Source organism: Bos indicus x Bos taurus, chromosome 11 (genome assembly GCF_003369695.1).
Source record: "Bos indicus x Bos taurus breed Angus x Brahman F1 hybrid chromosome 11, Bos_hybrid_MaternalHap_v2.0, whole genome shotgun sequence".
Lineage (NCBI taxonomy): Eukaryota > Metazoa > Chordata > Mammalia > Artiodactyla > Bovidae > Bos > Bos indicus x Bos taurus.
This window is the reverse complement of record NC_040086.1, coordinates 19,450,455-19,468,319: the sequence shown is the minus strand read 5'-3', so window position 1 is coordinate 19,468,319 and position 17,865 is coordinate 19,450,455. Positions and strand designations below refer to the sequence as shown.

At 37.0% G+C, this 17,865-nt stretch overlaps 1 protein-coding gene across 3 annotated transcripts in view; it reads left to right on the top strand.

Moving 5' to 3' along the window:
• Positions 1-17,865, top strand: part of HEATR5B (HEAT repeat containing 5B) — a 102,496-nt gene that overhangs the window by 11,087 nt on the left and 73,544 nt on the right. For all 3 annotated transcript variants that reach the window (XM_027555007.1, XM_027555005.1, XM_027555006.1), the window contains exons 5-12: positions 652-801; positions 5,269-5,440; positions 6,837-6,994; positions 8,261-8,510; positions 12,267-12,422; positions 12,886-13,136; positions 15,112-15,223; positions 17,090-17,242. In XM_027555007.1, coding sequence (XP_027410808.1) covers positions 652-801; positions 5,269-5,440; positions 6,837-6,994; positions 8,261-8,510; positions 12,267-12,422; positions 12,886-13,136; positions 15,112-15,223; positions 17,090-17,242 — 1,402 coding nt within the window. The remainder of the gene's footprint in view (positions 1-651; positions 802-5,268; positions 5,441-6,836; positions 6,995-8,260; positions 8,511-12,266; positions 12,423-12,885; positions 13,137-15,111; positions 15,224-17,089; positions 17,243-17,865) is intronic.

Below are 17,865 nucleotides of genomic sequence, written 5' to 3'. Positions count from 1 at the left end.
TCTTTATCTAGGAAAACTAAAGGTTTCTTGGACAGCACCTCTTCTAAGAACTCTTTGTCTATTCATTTATTAAACAAGAGTTGAGGACATATTCTCAGGCATTAGGCTTGTAAAGATGGATAAGATCTACCACTTGACCTCAAAAAGCTTACGATCTAATGAAAGAGATCTATATTTAAATCAGTATACTATCAGAAATATGAATCAAACACTGTAAGTATAAAAACAACAGTTTAAATTAGTCCCAATAATTTCATAGTTTGGAATGGATCTGAGAAGTTTTAAAACTGTGTTGGATATTTTATTCCTCTTTTAGAAGCTTTGTATTACTTAGGTACTTTTTGTAACTTTTTGCATTCTAAAAGTTGGGATCCTTGAGAAATTATTATTTTGAAGCTTTTGAATCTGTCATGTTCTCATTATTTGCATTTCATCAGGTCCTGGTTACATTAGAATATATTTACGTACTGTAACATAATTTCTCAGGTATTGTTTTGTTGAAATTAATAATTATTTTTACATTTTAGAATACTTTTTTATTTTTCATTACTTACTATGTATGTTTAGAATTAACGCCATTAGGTCCAGAGAAGTTTTGTGTATTGGTGTGTTCTTATTTAAATGTGGAATTTTCTTTATGTTTATGTGTAGTCTCAGGGGCGAAGTGAAATCTTAATGAGTCTACAGAAAGTTCTGAATGGACTGGGTGGTGCCGCAGCTTCCTGTCATCGTGATATTTACAAGAATGCCAGGTCCCTCTTAACTGACAGGTCAATGGCTGTTCGATGTGCAGTTGCCAAGGTTAGTTCTCAGCTGGTTTATAACATTGCTTCTTAACCTGCTTGCTCTTAAATAATCGATGATTTTTTTTTTGTTTTAAAATATGGTATGATTTTTGTTCCTATGGATTAGTTTCATTTCTTTCTAGAGTCATATATAGGAGGGAATAATGTTGTATGTGCCTTTTTTTGGCCTGGCTTTTTTCACTTAGCATAATTATTTTGAGATTTATCAGTGTTGTTACATGTATCGATAGTTCATTCCTTTTTATTGCTGAGTAGTATTTCATTGTATGGATATACCACAATTGGTGTATTCCTTCACCTCTTATAAGTATTCAGGTTGCTTCCAATTTTGGCTATTACCAAAAAAGCTACTGTGAACATCTGTGTACTAGTTTTTGTATAGACACTGCTTTTCTTTCACATGGATAAATAGCTGGGAGTGGTATGATTGGATCATATTCTAGATTTACATTTAATTTTTGGAGAAGTTCCCACCTTTTCCAAAGTATTGTGAAATTTCCTCTTTCTCCATGACCCTTATCAACATTGAGTATTGCCAGTCTTTTAACTTTTAACCATTCTTATAGATATGTACAGGTATCTCATTGTGGCTTTAATTTGCATTTCTAGACTAATGATGGTCATATTTTAGGTGCCTATTTCCATTCATATCTTTGATAATGAATCTATTAAAAAATTTTTGCATTGAGTTATTTGTTTTCTTATTACTGAGTTTTGAGAGTACTTTGTAGGTTCTTTATATATTTCTTTATCACATAGGTGATTTGCAAATATTTTCTTGCACCCCATGGTCTTTCATTCCCTAAGTCGTTCCTTTCTAAGAAGAGGAGTTTTGAATTTTGTCAAAGTCCAATTGATCAATTTTTATTATGTTAATTATGCTTCTAGTGTTGTATGTAAGGGGCTTCCCGCAAAGCTCAGCTGATAAAAAAAATTCCACCTGCAGTGCAGGAGACCCCAGTTTTATTCCTCGGTTGGGAATTTCCCCTGGAGAAGGGATAGGTTACCCACTCTGGTACTCATGGGCTTCTCTGGTGGGTCAGACGGTAAAGAATCCTCCTGCACTTCGGGAGACCTGGGTTTGATCCCTTGGTTGGGAAGATCCCCTGGAGGAGAGCATGACAACCCTCTAGCTTGCCTGGAGAATCCCCATGGACAGAGGAGCCTAGTGGGCTACAGTCCAGGGAGTCTGGCAGGCTACAGTCCATGCAGTAGCAAAGAGTCAGACACGACTGAGCAACTAAGCACAGCACAGCATTGTATCTGAGAAAACGTTTCCTAGCCCAAGCTTTCTCCTGTGTTTCTTTCCAAATGAGTTTTATAATTTTACACTTGGGTATATGATTCACTTTGAGTTACTTTTTGTATATAGTGCAAGGTATACATCAAAGATTTTTTGTTTTGCTTTCCACATGAATATTTACTCATTCTAGTGCCATGTTGAAAAGGCTGTCTTTTCTTCAGTAAATTGCCTTTGCACCTTTGTTGAAAATCAGTTGTCCATATACTTGTGAGTCTGTTTTTGAAATCTCTGAATAGTTTCATTGAACTGTTCGTCCATCTTGATGTACCTTTCTTGATTACTGTAACTTTGAAGGTGAAAGTGAAAGTCGCTCAGTCCTGTCCAACTCTTTGTGACCCCATGGACTATATGGTCCATGGAATTCTCCAGGTCAGAATACTGGAGTGGGTAGCCTTTCCCTTCATCAGGGGATCTTCCCAACCCAGGGATCAAACCCAGGTCTCATGCATTCTGGCGGATTCTTTACCAGCTGAGCCACAAGGGAAGCCCAAGAATACCGGAGTGGGTAGTGTATCCTTTCTCCAGCGGATCTTCCGACCCAGGAATCAAAGCGGGGTCTTCTGCATTGCAGGTGGATTCTTTACCAACTGAGCTATCAGGGAAGCTCAACTTTATAGTGCCTTAAAATCAAGTAGTGTCAGCCCTTCAACATTTTCTTTTTCAAAATAGTTTTGGGTATTTTCAGTCCTTTGCATTTCCATATAAATTTTAGCTTATAAATTTCTACAAAAATAGCATGCTGAAATTTTTATTCAGGTTGCACCAAGTCTATAAATCAGTTTGGGGAGAGTTGACAGCTTATCATTAAGTCCAACTCATAAATATGATATCTCTATCTCGCATTCATTTAGCTCTTCTTTGATCACTCTTAGCAGCATTTTGTGGTTTTCAGATGCAGAGATCTTGCATATCTTCTGTGAGATTTATTGTTAACTATTTCATATTTTTGCACTATTTCAAATAGTACTGATGAAAAATTTTTTTAAATTTCTAATTGTTCATTGCTGACATAGAGAAATACAGTTGTTTTGTACATTGACCTTGTATGAACCAACCTTCCTAAACTGTGACTAATTCTATGTCAGCTTTTTTTTTTTTTTTTTTTAATGTTTTATTTATTTGGCTGTGTCAGATTGTAGTTGTGGCATGTGGGATCTAGTTCCCTGATCAGGGATCAAACCCAGGCCCCCTGCATTGGAAGTACAGAGTCTTAGCCAGTGGACCACCAGGGAAGTCCCTATGTCAGCTTTTTAAATGGATTCTATCACGTGTTCTATGTAGACAATCGTGTTGTCTGTGCACAGAGACAGTTTTACTTCTTTTCCAATCTGGATGTCTTTTATATATTTTTCTTTCTTACTGCACTTCCTGACCAGATCTTTCAGTTCTGTGTTGAATAGAAAACATGAGAGCCAACATTCTTTTCTTGTTCTTGATCCTTAAAGGGGAAATATTCAGTCCTTCACCATTAAGTATGATGTTAACTGTCAGTTTTCTTTGATGACCATTATCAGGTTGAGGAAATACCCTTATATTCCTAGCCTTCCAAGAAGTTTTTGTTAAGAATGAATTTTAGATTTTGTCAAATGCGTTTTTTTTTTTATTATTATTTTTATTTCTAGTGTTGTTTCTGTTTTCTAAGTTTTTTATTTTAGGATAATTGTAAAATAATTGTAGCTTTACATGCAGGGGCTTCCCAAGCGGCTCAGTGGTAAAGAAACCATCTGCCAGAGCAGGTGGCACAGGTTTGATCCCTGAGTCAAGAAGATCCCCTGGAGGAGGAATGGCAGCCCACTTCAGTATTCTTGCCTGGATAACCCCATGGACAGAGGAGCCTGGTGGCTGTAGTCCATGGGGTCACAAAGAGTCCGACATGACTGAGTAACTAAGTGCATAGTGTGCAGGTTTTCATGCAATTGTAAGAAATAAAGTAGAGAGATCTTTATAAACTTATACCCAGTTCCCCCCAACAGTAATATCTTGAAAAAGCATATAGCATTACACGCGGCATAATACAATAGTGACGTTGACACAGTCCACTGATCTTGTTCAGTTTTCCCCAGTTTTATTTATAATCTGTTAAATGTTTCTTTAGCATTAATGAGATGAATAAAATGAATTCTTTCCAACTTGCTAATGAATTTCACTGATTAGTTTTAGAATTTTAATCAGTCTTTCATTCCTATGATAAACCCTGCTGGGTCATGATATATTATCCATTTTATATGTTGTTGGATTAGAGTTATTAAAAGTTTGTGTACAAGTTTTGCATCCATGGGAGGTATTGGTATGTAGTTTTCTTCCCTTGTAGTGTCTTTGTCAGATTTCAGTATCAGGGTCAGTATGTTGAGTTGGAAAGTATACACTTCTCTTCAAATTGCTGGAAGAGTTTATATAGGATTGGTATTATTTCTTACTTAATCATTTGGTTGAATTCATCAGTACAACTCTCTGGGTCTCCAGTTTTCTTTGGGGAAAGATTTTAAACTACAAATTCAGTTTTTAAAATAGATATTGGGCTATTCAGGTTATCTGTTTCTTCTTGAGTGAGTTGTCTGTTTCATCTAAGTTGTTAAATATATTGTCCTTTTAATATATATTGAATCTGCAGTTATGTGACTTCCTCATTCCTAATTTTGATAATCTGTGTCTTGTCTTTCTTTTTTCTCATCTGTCTGGCTAGAGATTTAGCAGATGTGTCGGTTGTTTCAAAGAAGCAGCTTTTGGTTTCATTTCTGCTTTTCAGTTTTCTGGTTGATTGACTTCCTCTCTTAACTGTATTGTTTCCTATTTTCCTGCTTACTTTGTGTTGAATTTGCTCTGTGTCATCTAGTGTCTTAGTTAGAAGCTGAGATTATTGATCTGAGACTCTTCTTTCTAACACAGGACTTTAGGGTTATGTATTTCCTCCTCACTGCTGGAATCTCAAGGGAGTATGCTGGGACAACTGTAGGGTTCAATTTGTGTTTTTAATCTCTTAAGGATTAGCATTCTTCATTGCCTGATGTCCAGTGTCTTCAGAACTGTTGTTTCATGTATTTTGTCCATGTTTTGTTGTTGTTGTTATTTCAGAAGAGAGAATAATTCTGGTTTTTCTTACCTTTGTCTCTGGAAGTGGAAGTTCTAATACATTTATTTATTTATTTTTTAAAATTCCAGTGTCTCCTAGAACTACAGAATGAAGCTGTGTTCATGTGGACTGCTGAACTGGAAAATATAGCCACTCTCTGCTTCAAGGCTTTGGAAAACTCTAACTATGGGGTACGAGTGGCAGTGTCTAAGCTCTTAGGAACAGTCATGGCTACAGCACTGATGCCAAAACAAGCAACAGGTATTATTTTCCAGCCCCCAATCTAGACTGTAACAGGTATTTGAAGATATATGGAATGCTTCCTTCTAGATGACGTACTACTTCTAGGCAAGTCAATTTAAAGAGTTTAAATTGTTAAACATGCTTATCTGCATTTTCATAAAATAGAAGTTCCCACATGGCTTTTTCCTTGATACGGTCAGGACGTTTTTTATGATAATACTGAACAAGATTACATGTAGCAAGTATGTTGAACATTTAAGCAAATAAGATTTATGGAGTGGTTTTGTATCTGTCCAAATGTACAGGGACTAGAATCTGGGCAGAGTAGATCTCCATTCATAGCAAAGTATTATTTTTCTTTTCTTGACCATTATTATAAGCAGAATCAGAGGCAGTGTTGATTTCCCCCCCTGTGCCTCATCGTTCCATGGAGATGCTTCAGGGACAACTCTGAGTAGATGTGGAGTGAACCCTGCTCTGCTGTTGTCCCCACGCCTCCTCCATCTCTGTATTGTAGAAAAAGATTCAGATTACAGGTTCAAGTCCTAGCTCTTACGTTTATTTGCTGTGAAACCCTTTGAGCTTTGGTCTTTTAATCTTTAATGATAATTATTTCAATCTTTGAATTAGGTAACAGTGATAATGATGATAGGTAACATTCATTAAGTGCTAACTGTGTATAAGGCACTGAATTATAGCAGAGTTACTTTATTTAATCCTCTCAAAAGCCCTATTAATCCTAAGTATTGCTGTTATTCTCATTTTATAAACAAGGAAATTGAGGCTTAGAGAGATGGTGTCATTTGTGGTATAATGAGTGTTCTATTAAGTGAAATCAAAACCCAGGCATCAAATTCTAAAGTCTACGTACCTAATTATGAGCTTTATGCCTGTTCGGCAGAATTTTTGTGAGGATTGTATTTGCTACTCTATATGAAAGGACTTTATGAAGTAGGACAGCTCTGTACCAGGGGTGGCAAGTTGGTTGCAGTCCAGTGACATTTCAACCCATAGGTTAACTGTTGTACAGAAAGCATGGTCTTGACAAAGTTTCATTGTGTCCATCTCAATTGGGAGTGAGGGCTGTGATCAATTAGCATTACCTGCTATGGATGTTGTATTCCTCATATGAAGTTAGCATAATTGTGAGACTGTTATGGCATAGTATTGAATTGTTTTTAATTTGTAGCACCTTCCTTTTTTTTTTTTTTTTTAGCATTTTTTGCTTAAAATTTTTTATTTTTACAAGTACTTTGTAAATTGTAAGATTATAAGAAAATAAATAACTCTGTCTCCTTTGTAGTAGTTTAAGTATCCTTAAAAATAATTGCTTGCGTTTTAAAGCTAGATTATTAGAAAACATTTAAATAGCAAAACATATTTGCTTTATAAATTTGCTTTTTTTTCCTGAAAGTAATGCGCCAGAATGTGAAGCGAGCAACCTTTGATGAAGTCTTAGAACTCATGGCCACAGGATTTCTGCGTGGAGGGTCAGGTTTCTTAAAGAGTGGTGGAGAAATGTTAAAAGTTGGAGGGTCTGTTAATCGTGAAGTGAGAGTTGGAGTTACCCAGGTTTGTGATATATATGTATGTATAAAAGAATTCTGTTCATATCACTTGTGAAATTTCATCGAAGACTTGTACTAAGTAATAGCACATACAGAGATTTTTAATGCTATCTGTAATTTAATAATTAAAAAATGTCTTTCAAAGCATTTCTCTTACTAAATGAATGAATTATATTCAAATTGTAAATTACATGCTTATATGGAACATTAGATGCTTAATGATGTGTGAATAAACCTGCATCTGCTACATCTATCTGTAACAAAATTTTCCCAAATTTTACTTGGTAGAAAATCAGATGTAGAATAGGTTAGTTTTAATTGAAATTTTATTCAAGTAGCTTGAAGAATTTAGATTTTAATGTTTTCAACAACCCTTGTAGCTAAACATATTGGTTGGTTCTTTGGATTTATCATCATTGCTTAATCACCAATGTGCTTATGAAGTTAAACCTTATGTGAGATAATTTCAGAATAATAATTAATACCAAATAAGATATTGCAGTTAATAATATAATAATAATAGTTAACATCTAATACAAAGAGTTGGACACAACTGAGCACACACACATTAAAATGAAATGATTTTTTTGTGATCTTAGTCAAAATCATCCAATTATACCTTGTTCCAGAAACAAATGTAAAATAGCAGTAAATCATTTCAATCTAGTAGTCATAAGCAAATGTTTTACAGTTCTAGGTCAGCATTTATTTAGCATGTTGGGGCTTATTACTATATCATCTTCATCAGGGCTTCCCAGGTGGCTCGGTGGTAAAGAATCCACTTGTCAATGCAGGAGTTGCAAGAGACATGGGTTTGATCCCTGGGTTGGGAAGATCCCTTGAAGTAGGAAATGGCAACCCACTGCAGTATTCTTGCTGGGAAAATCCTATGGACAGAGGAGCCTGATGAGCTACAGTCCATGGGGTCGCAGAGAGTTGGCCACGACTGAGTGCACACACCAACACAAATACATCACCTCCATCACCGTCATCCCCAGGGTGATTTCACCTTTTCTTCCCACTCACACCACTCTCTTTATGTTCTTCGTGAAGCTATTATCCCAACAACTGTGTTTAGTTAAAGATACTTCAACCAGTAAATCCTATACTACAAGTACTAAAAAGGTCTCAAGTTTTAAATTTTCTCAATTGTAATCTCAAAGATAAGTTATTTTGCATGCTGTCATCAGTTATTTACGTAGTTGTTTTATCTGTAATTTCAGTTCGTGTATATAAATTTACCTGAAGTTGTATCTTAATCTATTTACAGGCATATGTTGTTTTTGTAACAACATTGGGTGGCCAGTGGTTGGAGCGTAGTTTTGCTACATTCTTGTCTCATGTACTTGATCTGGTTTCCCATCCTCGGGCAACACAAACACATGTGGAGGCTGTGTATTCCAGACGATGTGTCTCCTTTATTTTAAGAGCTACCGTGGGCAGTTTGCTAGGTGAAAAAGCCCAGATTGCAGCTGCCAAAGAAATATGCCAGGCGATTGGAAAACAAATGAAAGCAGTAGGTAAGAATTGATGTCATGGTATGTGTTGTTGATTATTTAGTCATTTAGTTCTTTATTGCTATCCTTAATAAATACTGATAGATCTGATTAGTTCATATCTCTTTCTGGAATGTGTCTTTTTTTTTTTTCTTCTTTTTTTCCAACACGCCATGCAGCATGTGGAATTTTAATTTCCCAATCAGGGATTGAACCTGCACCCCATGCACTAGAAGTAAGGAGTCTTAGCCACTGGACTACCAAGGAAGTCCCTGACTGTGTTTTAATAGTCATTTTTATTGTACTCTTACTTGATATTAAAACAACATATAATTACAGTAAATTGGAGTTTTTTAATATTTGGGTAGTGTGTTTGTAAGATTAGGTTTTTTCTGTTTTATTTCTAGTACCTTTACTGATTTTATAGCTCTCCTGGTATGCAGTAGCATATTGAGGAATCTTTGAGGGATAACCTATTATGGTTTTTCTTCTTGGAGCCTGTTGTTTTATAAATACATGTTGTTTTCCTCACCCTTATTAGGTTAATATGAAGACTTAAAAACAGTTACAGGTGATTTTTAACCCATTACAGAGTATACTGTGAAGCCTCAGTAATTCGTAATTAAAAGAAACCCTCTTCTAGGCAATATCAATTTTATAACTTTTTCAGATTAACAAATAGTTATGGAGTATTTGAGATTGCAAAGCAGTAATTCAGGTTTTGAACAGTAAGTAGGATAAAGTTACTGTCTTCTTGGTGCTTATAATACAGTCAGGGAACTAATGCAAGGTAAAATATAAATTCTGTGAGATAGTTTATTTTATCACTGTTGCGAATATTCACTCAGTTCAGTTCAGTTCAGTCGCTCAGTTGTGTCTGACTCTTTGTGACCCCATGAATTGCAGCACACTAGGCCTCCCTGTCCATCACCAACACCCGGAGTTCATGCAAACTCATGTCTATCGAGTCAGTGATGCCATCCAGCCATTTCATCCTCTGACGTCCCCTTCTCCTCCTGCCCCCAATCACCCCCAGCATCAGAGTCTTTTCCAGTGAGTCAAGTCTTCACATGAAGTGGCCAAAGTACTGGAGTTTCAGCTTTAGCATCATTCCTTCCAAAGAAATCCCAGGGCTGACCTCCTTCAGAATGGACTGGTTGGATCTCCTTGCAGTCCAAGGGACTCTCAAGAGTCTTCTCCAACACCACAGTTCAAAAGCATCAATTCTTTGGCGCTCAGCTTTCTTCACAGTCCAACTCTCACATCCATACATGACTACTGGAAAAACCATAGCCTTGACTAGACGGACCTTTGTTGGCAAAGTAAGGTCTTTGCTTTTGAATATGCTATCTAGGTTGGTCATAACTTTCCTTCCAAGGAGTAAGCGTCTTTTAATTTCATGGCTGCAATCACCATCTGCAGTGATTATACATTACAGAATATATACATTAATCAAGAAAATTATATTGCCTAACAGATATCTTTAGAAATAAGAATTTAATGACTATAATATCTAGGACTTTATATTTAGAAAATTAATTCCTATAAAATTAATGAAAGTGAATTTTTTTGTTATAGTTAGTAGCTTACTAGGTAAATCATATTTTAAATGGACTAACTGAAAGTTAGGAATTAAAAGATGTTCAAATGAGGTATTGTTAGATATGTTAAAGTAGTAATCTGTCCTAGATTCACAACTTTGAAGATATTTGTTTGTTGATTCATTGAAGAAATGTTTGAGTGCCAAAAACACTGCCAAATGGTGGGAGTAAAATAGCAAGCCACACAGATAACACTTGTTTAGGGAACTTCTAATTTAGTAACCAAAAGAAAGAGTCCATGCGTTTCCAAGTCCAGAAGTATCTAAGGAGAAAAGAGATGTTTAATTTTAGTCCATAATGTATTAATCTGTTATTTCCTATTATTCTATATTTTATAGCCTGTTAATTCATAATGAATGTAAATAAGATAAGAAAGTTTGTTACTGTCATTTTAGAATCTTAAGGTCATAGATTGATCAGTCACTTGATTTTTAAAATGGCAAAAAAATTAAACACAGTGCTATGTATCTGGAATTTATGGGCCAGGATATAGTCTTAATTAGTAATTTGACAAGGAGTTTTTAGTTGTTTCATGATTAAATACATATCAATTGTATTGGAAGCTAAAAGATGGGGGAAAGGCTCAACAACATTAATGGAAACTTTGAGGAACATCCAGTAAGAAATTCTAAAGTCACCCTCTTTATAGATACTCTTTCTCGTCTGTAATTTGACAATGATGCTACCAACACATTGCAGCTCTTAAAATAGCGGTGATAATGATAAAGTAACAATAATAGCTCCTAATGTTTACTGAATGTGTACTAGGGGCATCATTGATCATTAAAAATCAATGTAATTTTGATTTGTGTTTCCCTAATTATTAGAGATCTTAGTTTTCTGAATGTTGAGCTTTAAGCCAACTTTTTCACTCTCCTCTCACTTTCATCAAGAGGCTTTTTAGTTCCTCTTCACTTTCTGCCATAAGGGTAGTGTCATCTGGGTATGTGAGGTTATTGATATTTCTCCCGGCAATCTTGATTCCAGCTTGTGCTTCTTCCAGCCCATATATTTAACTTATATGATGTACTCTGCATATAAGTTAAATAAGCAGGGTGACAATATACAGCCTTGACATACTCCTTTTCCTATTTGGAACCAGTCTGTTCTTCCATGTCCAGTTCTAACTGTTGCTTCCTGACCTGCATATAGGTTTTTCAAGAGGCAGGTCAGGTGGTCTGGTATTCCCATCTCTTTCAGAATTTTCCACAGTTTATTGTGATCCACACAAAGGCTTTGGCATAGTCAATAAAGCAGAAATAGATGTTTTTCTGGAACTCTCTTGCTTTTTCGATGATCCAGCGGATGTTGGCAATTTGATCTCTGGTTCCTCTGCCTTTTCTAAATCCAGTGTGAACATCAGGAAGTTCACGGTTCACGTTTTGCTGAAGATCATGGCATCTGGTCCCATCACTTCATGGGAAATAGATGTGGAAACAGTGTCAGGCTTTATTTTTTTGGGCTCCAAAATCACTGCAGATGGTGACTGCAGCCATGAAATTAAAAGACGCTTACTCCTTGGAAGGAAAGTTATGACCAACCTAGATAGCATATTCAAAAGCAGAGACTTTACTTTGCCAACAAAGGTCCGTCTAGTCAAGGCTATGGTTTTTCCAGTAGTCGTGTATGGATGTGAGAGTTGGACTGTGAAGAAAGCTGAGCGCCAGAGAATTGATGCTTTTGAACTGTGGTGTTGGAGAAGACTCTTGAGAGTCCCTTGGACTGCAAGGAGATCCAACCAGTCCATTCTGAAGGAGATCAGCCCTGGGATTTCTTTGGAAGGAATGATGGAAAAGCTGAAACTCCAATACTTTGGCCACTTCATGTGAAGAGTTGACTCACTGGAAAAGACTCTGATGCTGGGAGGGATTGGGGGCAGGAGGAGAAGGGGGCGGCAGAGGATGAGATGGCTGGATGGCATCATTGACTCGATGGACGTGAGTCTGAGTGAACTCCAGGAGTTGATGATGGACAGGGAGGCCTGTCATGCTGCGATTCATGGGGTCGCAAAGAGTTGGACACGACTGAGCAACTGAACTGAACTGAATTGTTAGGGATACAAACACAGTTCTTAACAGGCATCCAGCTTGTATAATTTAAAAACATAAACTTGTTTAGATCAAAAAATTATATCATGGTTTAATTCACCTACATTCCGTACCTGATTTTGTGCTTCCAGAAGCGGTAGTGAATGACACTAGTGGGGAGAACAAGTCTGGAGCAGCAGACATTGCAGCAAGCCAGCATGTGATGGTCTGTGCCCTGCAGGAGCTCGGGAGCCTGGTGCAGAGCCTGAATGCCACCGCATCCCCTCTTATTCAGGAAGCATCTATAGGTGTGCTGTTCACTTATAGGCTGGAATATTTTTTTCAATATTTTTAAAAGTCATAGGAGTGATTGATACACTCCCAATTGGTTGCTTAACATGGTAATTAGCAGTTTAAATCATCCATTAAAAGTTGGGTTTTATTTAGGATTCACTGTGATAATGAATCTTGAATTAAATATTAAAATAATGCTTTGAGAGACAAACAGTCATGATAGTTTTGTTTCTAAACTTTATTGAATACATCAGCATTTTATAATTCATTGGATATAATTGTACTATGTTCTTTGTAGAAAACTTTCCTTTAAAGTACTTACCTGTTTATGAGTTGAGATGTGTGTGTTTTTTGGCAGCAGTTCTCAACGTATCTGTGTAAAATTGTAACACAATATTAATGGTGGTGTTATACATAGTCTTTTAACTCATTAAATTGTGTGACTTCATTAAAGAGTAATTTTGAGTATTTTTTTAGGCCTTTTGGAGACTGTGACCTCAGTGCTTCTCCATCCAAGCATGGCAGCTCGCCTGGCTGCTGCCTGGTGTTTGCGCTGTGTGGCTGTGGCATTACCTTTCCAGCTGACGCCATTTCTAGACAGATGTGCAGAACGGCTCAACAGCTTAAAAACCTCGCCAGAAGCTGTTAGTGGATACAGTTTTGCAATGGCTGCTTTGTTAGGTGGAGTTCATCAGTGTCCTTTGGGCATTCCTCATGCCAAGGGAAAGGTATGACAAAGATCCTAGAATACTAAGTGCTAACCCATGGGCTTTATTTAGTCTTCATTGGAATACCTCTGTGTTTGATGTTGAACTGGATGATCAAACAAAAACAGTTTTACTGTGATAATGAGTGACATAGTATTCTGCTTATATGGAGTTATGCCATGCTGTACTGTCCTTAGTCGCTCAGTCGTGTCCGACTCTTTGTGACCCCGTGGACTGTAGCCCGCCAGGCTCCTCTGTCCATGGGGATTCTCCAGGCAAGAATACTGGAGTGGATTGCCATACCCTCCTCCAGAGGATCTTCCCAACCCAGGGATTGAGCCCAGGTCTCCCACATTGCAGGCAGATTCTTTATCATCTGAGCCACCCGGGAAGTCAGTGAATACTGGAGTGGGTAGCCTATCACTTCTCCAGGGGATCTTCCCGACCACGAATTGAACCGGGGCCTCCTGCATTGCAGGTGGATTCTTTACCAGTTGAGCTACCAGGGAAGCCCATATGGAGTTGACAGACCCTAATTAAAATTTGATACTTACTTCTGTTACAGGAATAATAGGTTTTGTCTGGGTGTAATATCATTTTATGATTTATTTTAGATATTTAAAAAACCTTATACTGATTCTTTAGAAATCAGAGCTTTTCTTTGGAGTTTTAGAAATATAATTCACGCTGCTATATTCAAAATGTCAAGAGAATGTGCTGTTGCCATAGTTAGCATTTTGGTAATACTTAGTAAAATTGAATAGCTGTTGTGAATCACTTACCTTTTTTTCACCTTTCTTTCTGCTATACTGTATACTATTATGAAGATTTTCTTGTTAGGAATATAAGTGTTTATATAAGTATTATTTGCAATTTTATATTGGGCTAAATTTTTAATTTTTTTTTTCTCTGGGTTACTCGGCCCATGTCCATTCATTTTTGTGACTTGGATAGCTACTACTCAAACCTGGGCTTCCATCTCCCTTTGCCAAATGCTTGTCTCCTACTGATTTTCCTTCTTTGGAGTCTTTTTCTCCCATCTCTTCCGTATTTTATATTTCATATTTTTTATGTGCTCAAAGACCCTTAGAGACTATGCAGGATCAGAGAATAAAATATAATCACCTCTGTCTGCTAAACTTGTACCTTTATAATTTGCCTTAATTCTTTCCTTTCATTCTAGTTTCTTATTGCACTCGTCAGACTAGCCACATTGCTTTCTTTCCAAGCTTTTCTTCAGCCTCCTTGTCTTTGCTTATGCTAACATCTTACATTAGAATTTCATCCCTCCTCTTGTTCACCTGCACCAGACTTAGCTGCTTTTTTTAGAAGCCCAATTCAAGTTTCATCTCTTCCATGAAATACCTTCAGAGCTACTCAGTCTGTGGTAGCCTTTCTCTTTGCTGACCACTGCATCTGTCCTATTATTCTGTCGTTTGATTGTATGCTGTTTGTTACTTCCCTTTTCTCCTGTGTCTTTTCTAAGACTGTAAGCACCTTAAGATTAGCTTAATGACAAACTTATAATAAGAGTTCCACAAATCTTGAAGTGTAGGTTTACAGTGTCACTACTTATAGCATTTATTAAGTGACTACATGGATCAGCACCACTCTGGGTGCTTTCCTGTATTAACTTATTTAATCCGCACGTGAGTGACGTTGGTTCTCCTATTATTCCTATTTTAGCAATGAGGCATAGAGATGGAGTTATTCTAGGTCAGAAAGCTAGGAAATGACAAAGCTGGGATATGAACTCGGGCATCTTGGCTCTGGAAGTCATATTCTTAACCACTGTGCTGTTGTGGGTCTTCTCTGAGTCAGCAGTGCAATTGGGATTGATTAGGTACTGATGTTGCCTCTTTAAAAGCATGTTAACAGCAACAACAACAAAAAAAGGACAAATTCTTTTTTAATAAAAGCATACTAGCTATGTATTTTCTTTTTTGATCTTGTTAACTTGTTTAAATTAAAATCCAGTTCTAAACCTCTCTTGCAGATGGTTGTTAGTATTGCTGAAGATCTCTTACGAACTGCTGCCCAAAATAGCAGGCTGTCTTTACAGCGCACCCAAGCTGGATGGCTCTTACTTGGAGCACTCATGACTTTAGGTACAGCTATAACTGAGTAGGATTTTGTCTTATTCTGTAACTGTCAGTAGACTGTAAAGAAAGTTTAAAAGTATTCAACTTCACATCCTAGACTTTGAATGAGGCTATAAAAGGATAATGATGTTTTTCTCATCATTTGCTATGAGATTTTTCGGTAATATCTGTTTATGTACACTTAGCGACTGAACTGAACTGAATGAGAAAGCGAAAGTCACTCTGTTGTGTCTGACTCTTTGCAACCCCATATACAGTCGTATATTCCATGGAATTCCCTAGGACATAATACTGGAGCTGGGGTTGGTATCCTTTCTCTTCTCCAGGGGATCTTCCCAACCCAGGGATCGAACCCAGGTCTCACACATTGCAGATGGATTCTTTACCAACTGAGCCACTTTCACCTTTACTATCAGAATAGCCATGGTCTAACTGATTAGCCTATTAAAAGAAACGAGATATTCCGTGCCCAAAGTGAAGGCTAGTGACGTGATTTTAGTAGGATGATAAAGTCACACAGTAAACAATATCTCTTGTTGGCGTTACATCCTTGGGATATTCTTTTGCACTTCACTGTCCTAATTGTTCAGAGAAGGCGATGGCACCCCACTCTAGAACTCTTGCCTGGAAAATCCCATGGATGGAGGAGCCTGGTGGGCTGCAGTCCATGGGGTCGCTAAGAGTCGGGCACGACTGAGCGGCTTCACTTTCACTTTTCACTTTCCTGCACTGGAGAAGGAAATGGCAACCCACTCCAGTGTTCTTGCCTGGAGAATCCCAGGGACGGGGAGCCTGGTAGGCTGCCGTCTATGGGGTCGCACAGAGTCGGACACGACTGAAGCGACTTAGCAGCAGCAGCAGCAGCAGTCCTAATTGTTATGACAGATCTAAGATGCAGATAAAGTTTAGCATTATACATAGAACAGAAGTACCTGTTATCATTGTGATAATATATGGTATCAATATGTTATCATTGTAATAAGGTGTGTCCACGTTTTACTTCATATTTTCGACTTCTACTATAAAAAGTATGTGTGTGTACTAACTACAAAGTTGCTAACTGCTTGATTCATCTACCTTTTGAGAATTGAACCTTGATCTCGTTTTCTAAAGAAGATAATAAGTGGTAACTTTTTTCCAGAATATTATGTTAAGTATGTTATGTGGTATATTAAATGAATTCCTTAGCAGTATAAATATAGGTTCCTACTTTTAAATATACTACTCCATGAAAATTAACCATATACATTGCCCTTAAAATGGAGTAGTAAATATTTATATGTATGTGTTTAGGAACGGGTGTGTATGTTTATATACATATGTGTTTATAGAAAAGATATCATGAAATATGTCCCTGCTGCTGCTGCTGCTAAGTCGCTTCAGTCATGTCCAACTCTGTGCGACCCCATAGACAGCAGCCCACCAGGCTCCTCTGTCCATGGGATTCTCCAGGCAAGAACACTGGAGTGGGTTGCCATTTCCGCCTCCAATGCATGAAAGTGAAAAGTGAAAGTGAAGTCGCTCAGTCGTGTCCGACTCCTAGCGACCCCCTGGACTGCAGCCCCAGATAACTTTATTGTTGATAGAATGTAATCTGTCATTCTAAATATATTTGAGTAATTTCTTTTAGATGACATTTTGTGGATTTATTTTATGTTGGATGCTATAAATATTGTTAGTTTCTAGATGAATTTTACTGTGCTTCAATAGGTATATATTTCACTTACAGAATAAAAAACATTTTGAAAATGTTAGAGATTAAGATAGAGATAAGAATTATTGTTAAAGCTTATTTGAGGCTCTTTTCTATGATTTTTTTTTTTTTGTAGTGTTATATATAGTATGGTTTTGTATTCCCATTTTCTTGTTTAGGACCGTCTGTTGTTCGTTACCATCTACCCAAGATGTTGTTATTGTGGCGAAACGTTTTCCCTCGTTCTTTAAAGGAATTGGAGGCTGAGAAGGCCCGAGGCGATTCTTTTACCTGGCAGGTAACATTGGAAGGTCGTGCTGGAGCTTTATGTGGTAAGAACTGAAGGGATTGCACTTGCACACTATTATTTTCTTACTAAAATATTTGTGAAGTGAAGGTAAATCATTGCTTCAGTTTTTTATTTTGATATATAATGATGAGTTTGTAGACTTTTACATTTAGGAAAAAAAACTTTGTAAATAATCTATACCAGTTTACTAATTTTGTAATAAAAATGAAGGTAAGTCTTTGAAAAGGAGGTTAGAGTTTGTGATCAAACAGGAGCTAGAATCCAGGCCTCTTAATTGCCAGTTCCTGCAGTCTTCCACCTGAAGAAGCACTGAGTCATCATGTAAAAAAACCCAGTGCTTATTTAAAGGAAAAAGAAACTCAGGATTACCAAGTTTACTGAGTTTACAGTTAGTCTTTTCATACAAATAGCTGTTTTCTCCTATCAGATCTGCAAAAGTTGATACATTTTTTAGATATCAGCATTTTCAAGAAGTGTGAAATAAAGTTGTTTTTGTTTGGGAGTCAGCAACTTATAGGAAAGGCTCAAGTTTTGTTTTATTTGGGAACTAAAATTACATTGAGTGACTATCCTTTTATGTTTTCTTACTTTATTTGAAGATGAAAAGTACTTCTTTTTCCAAACTGTGGGAGATGGATATGCACT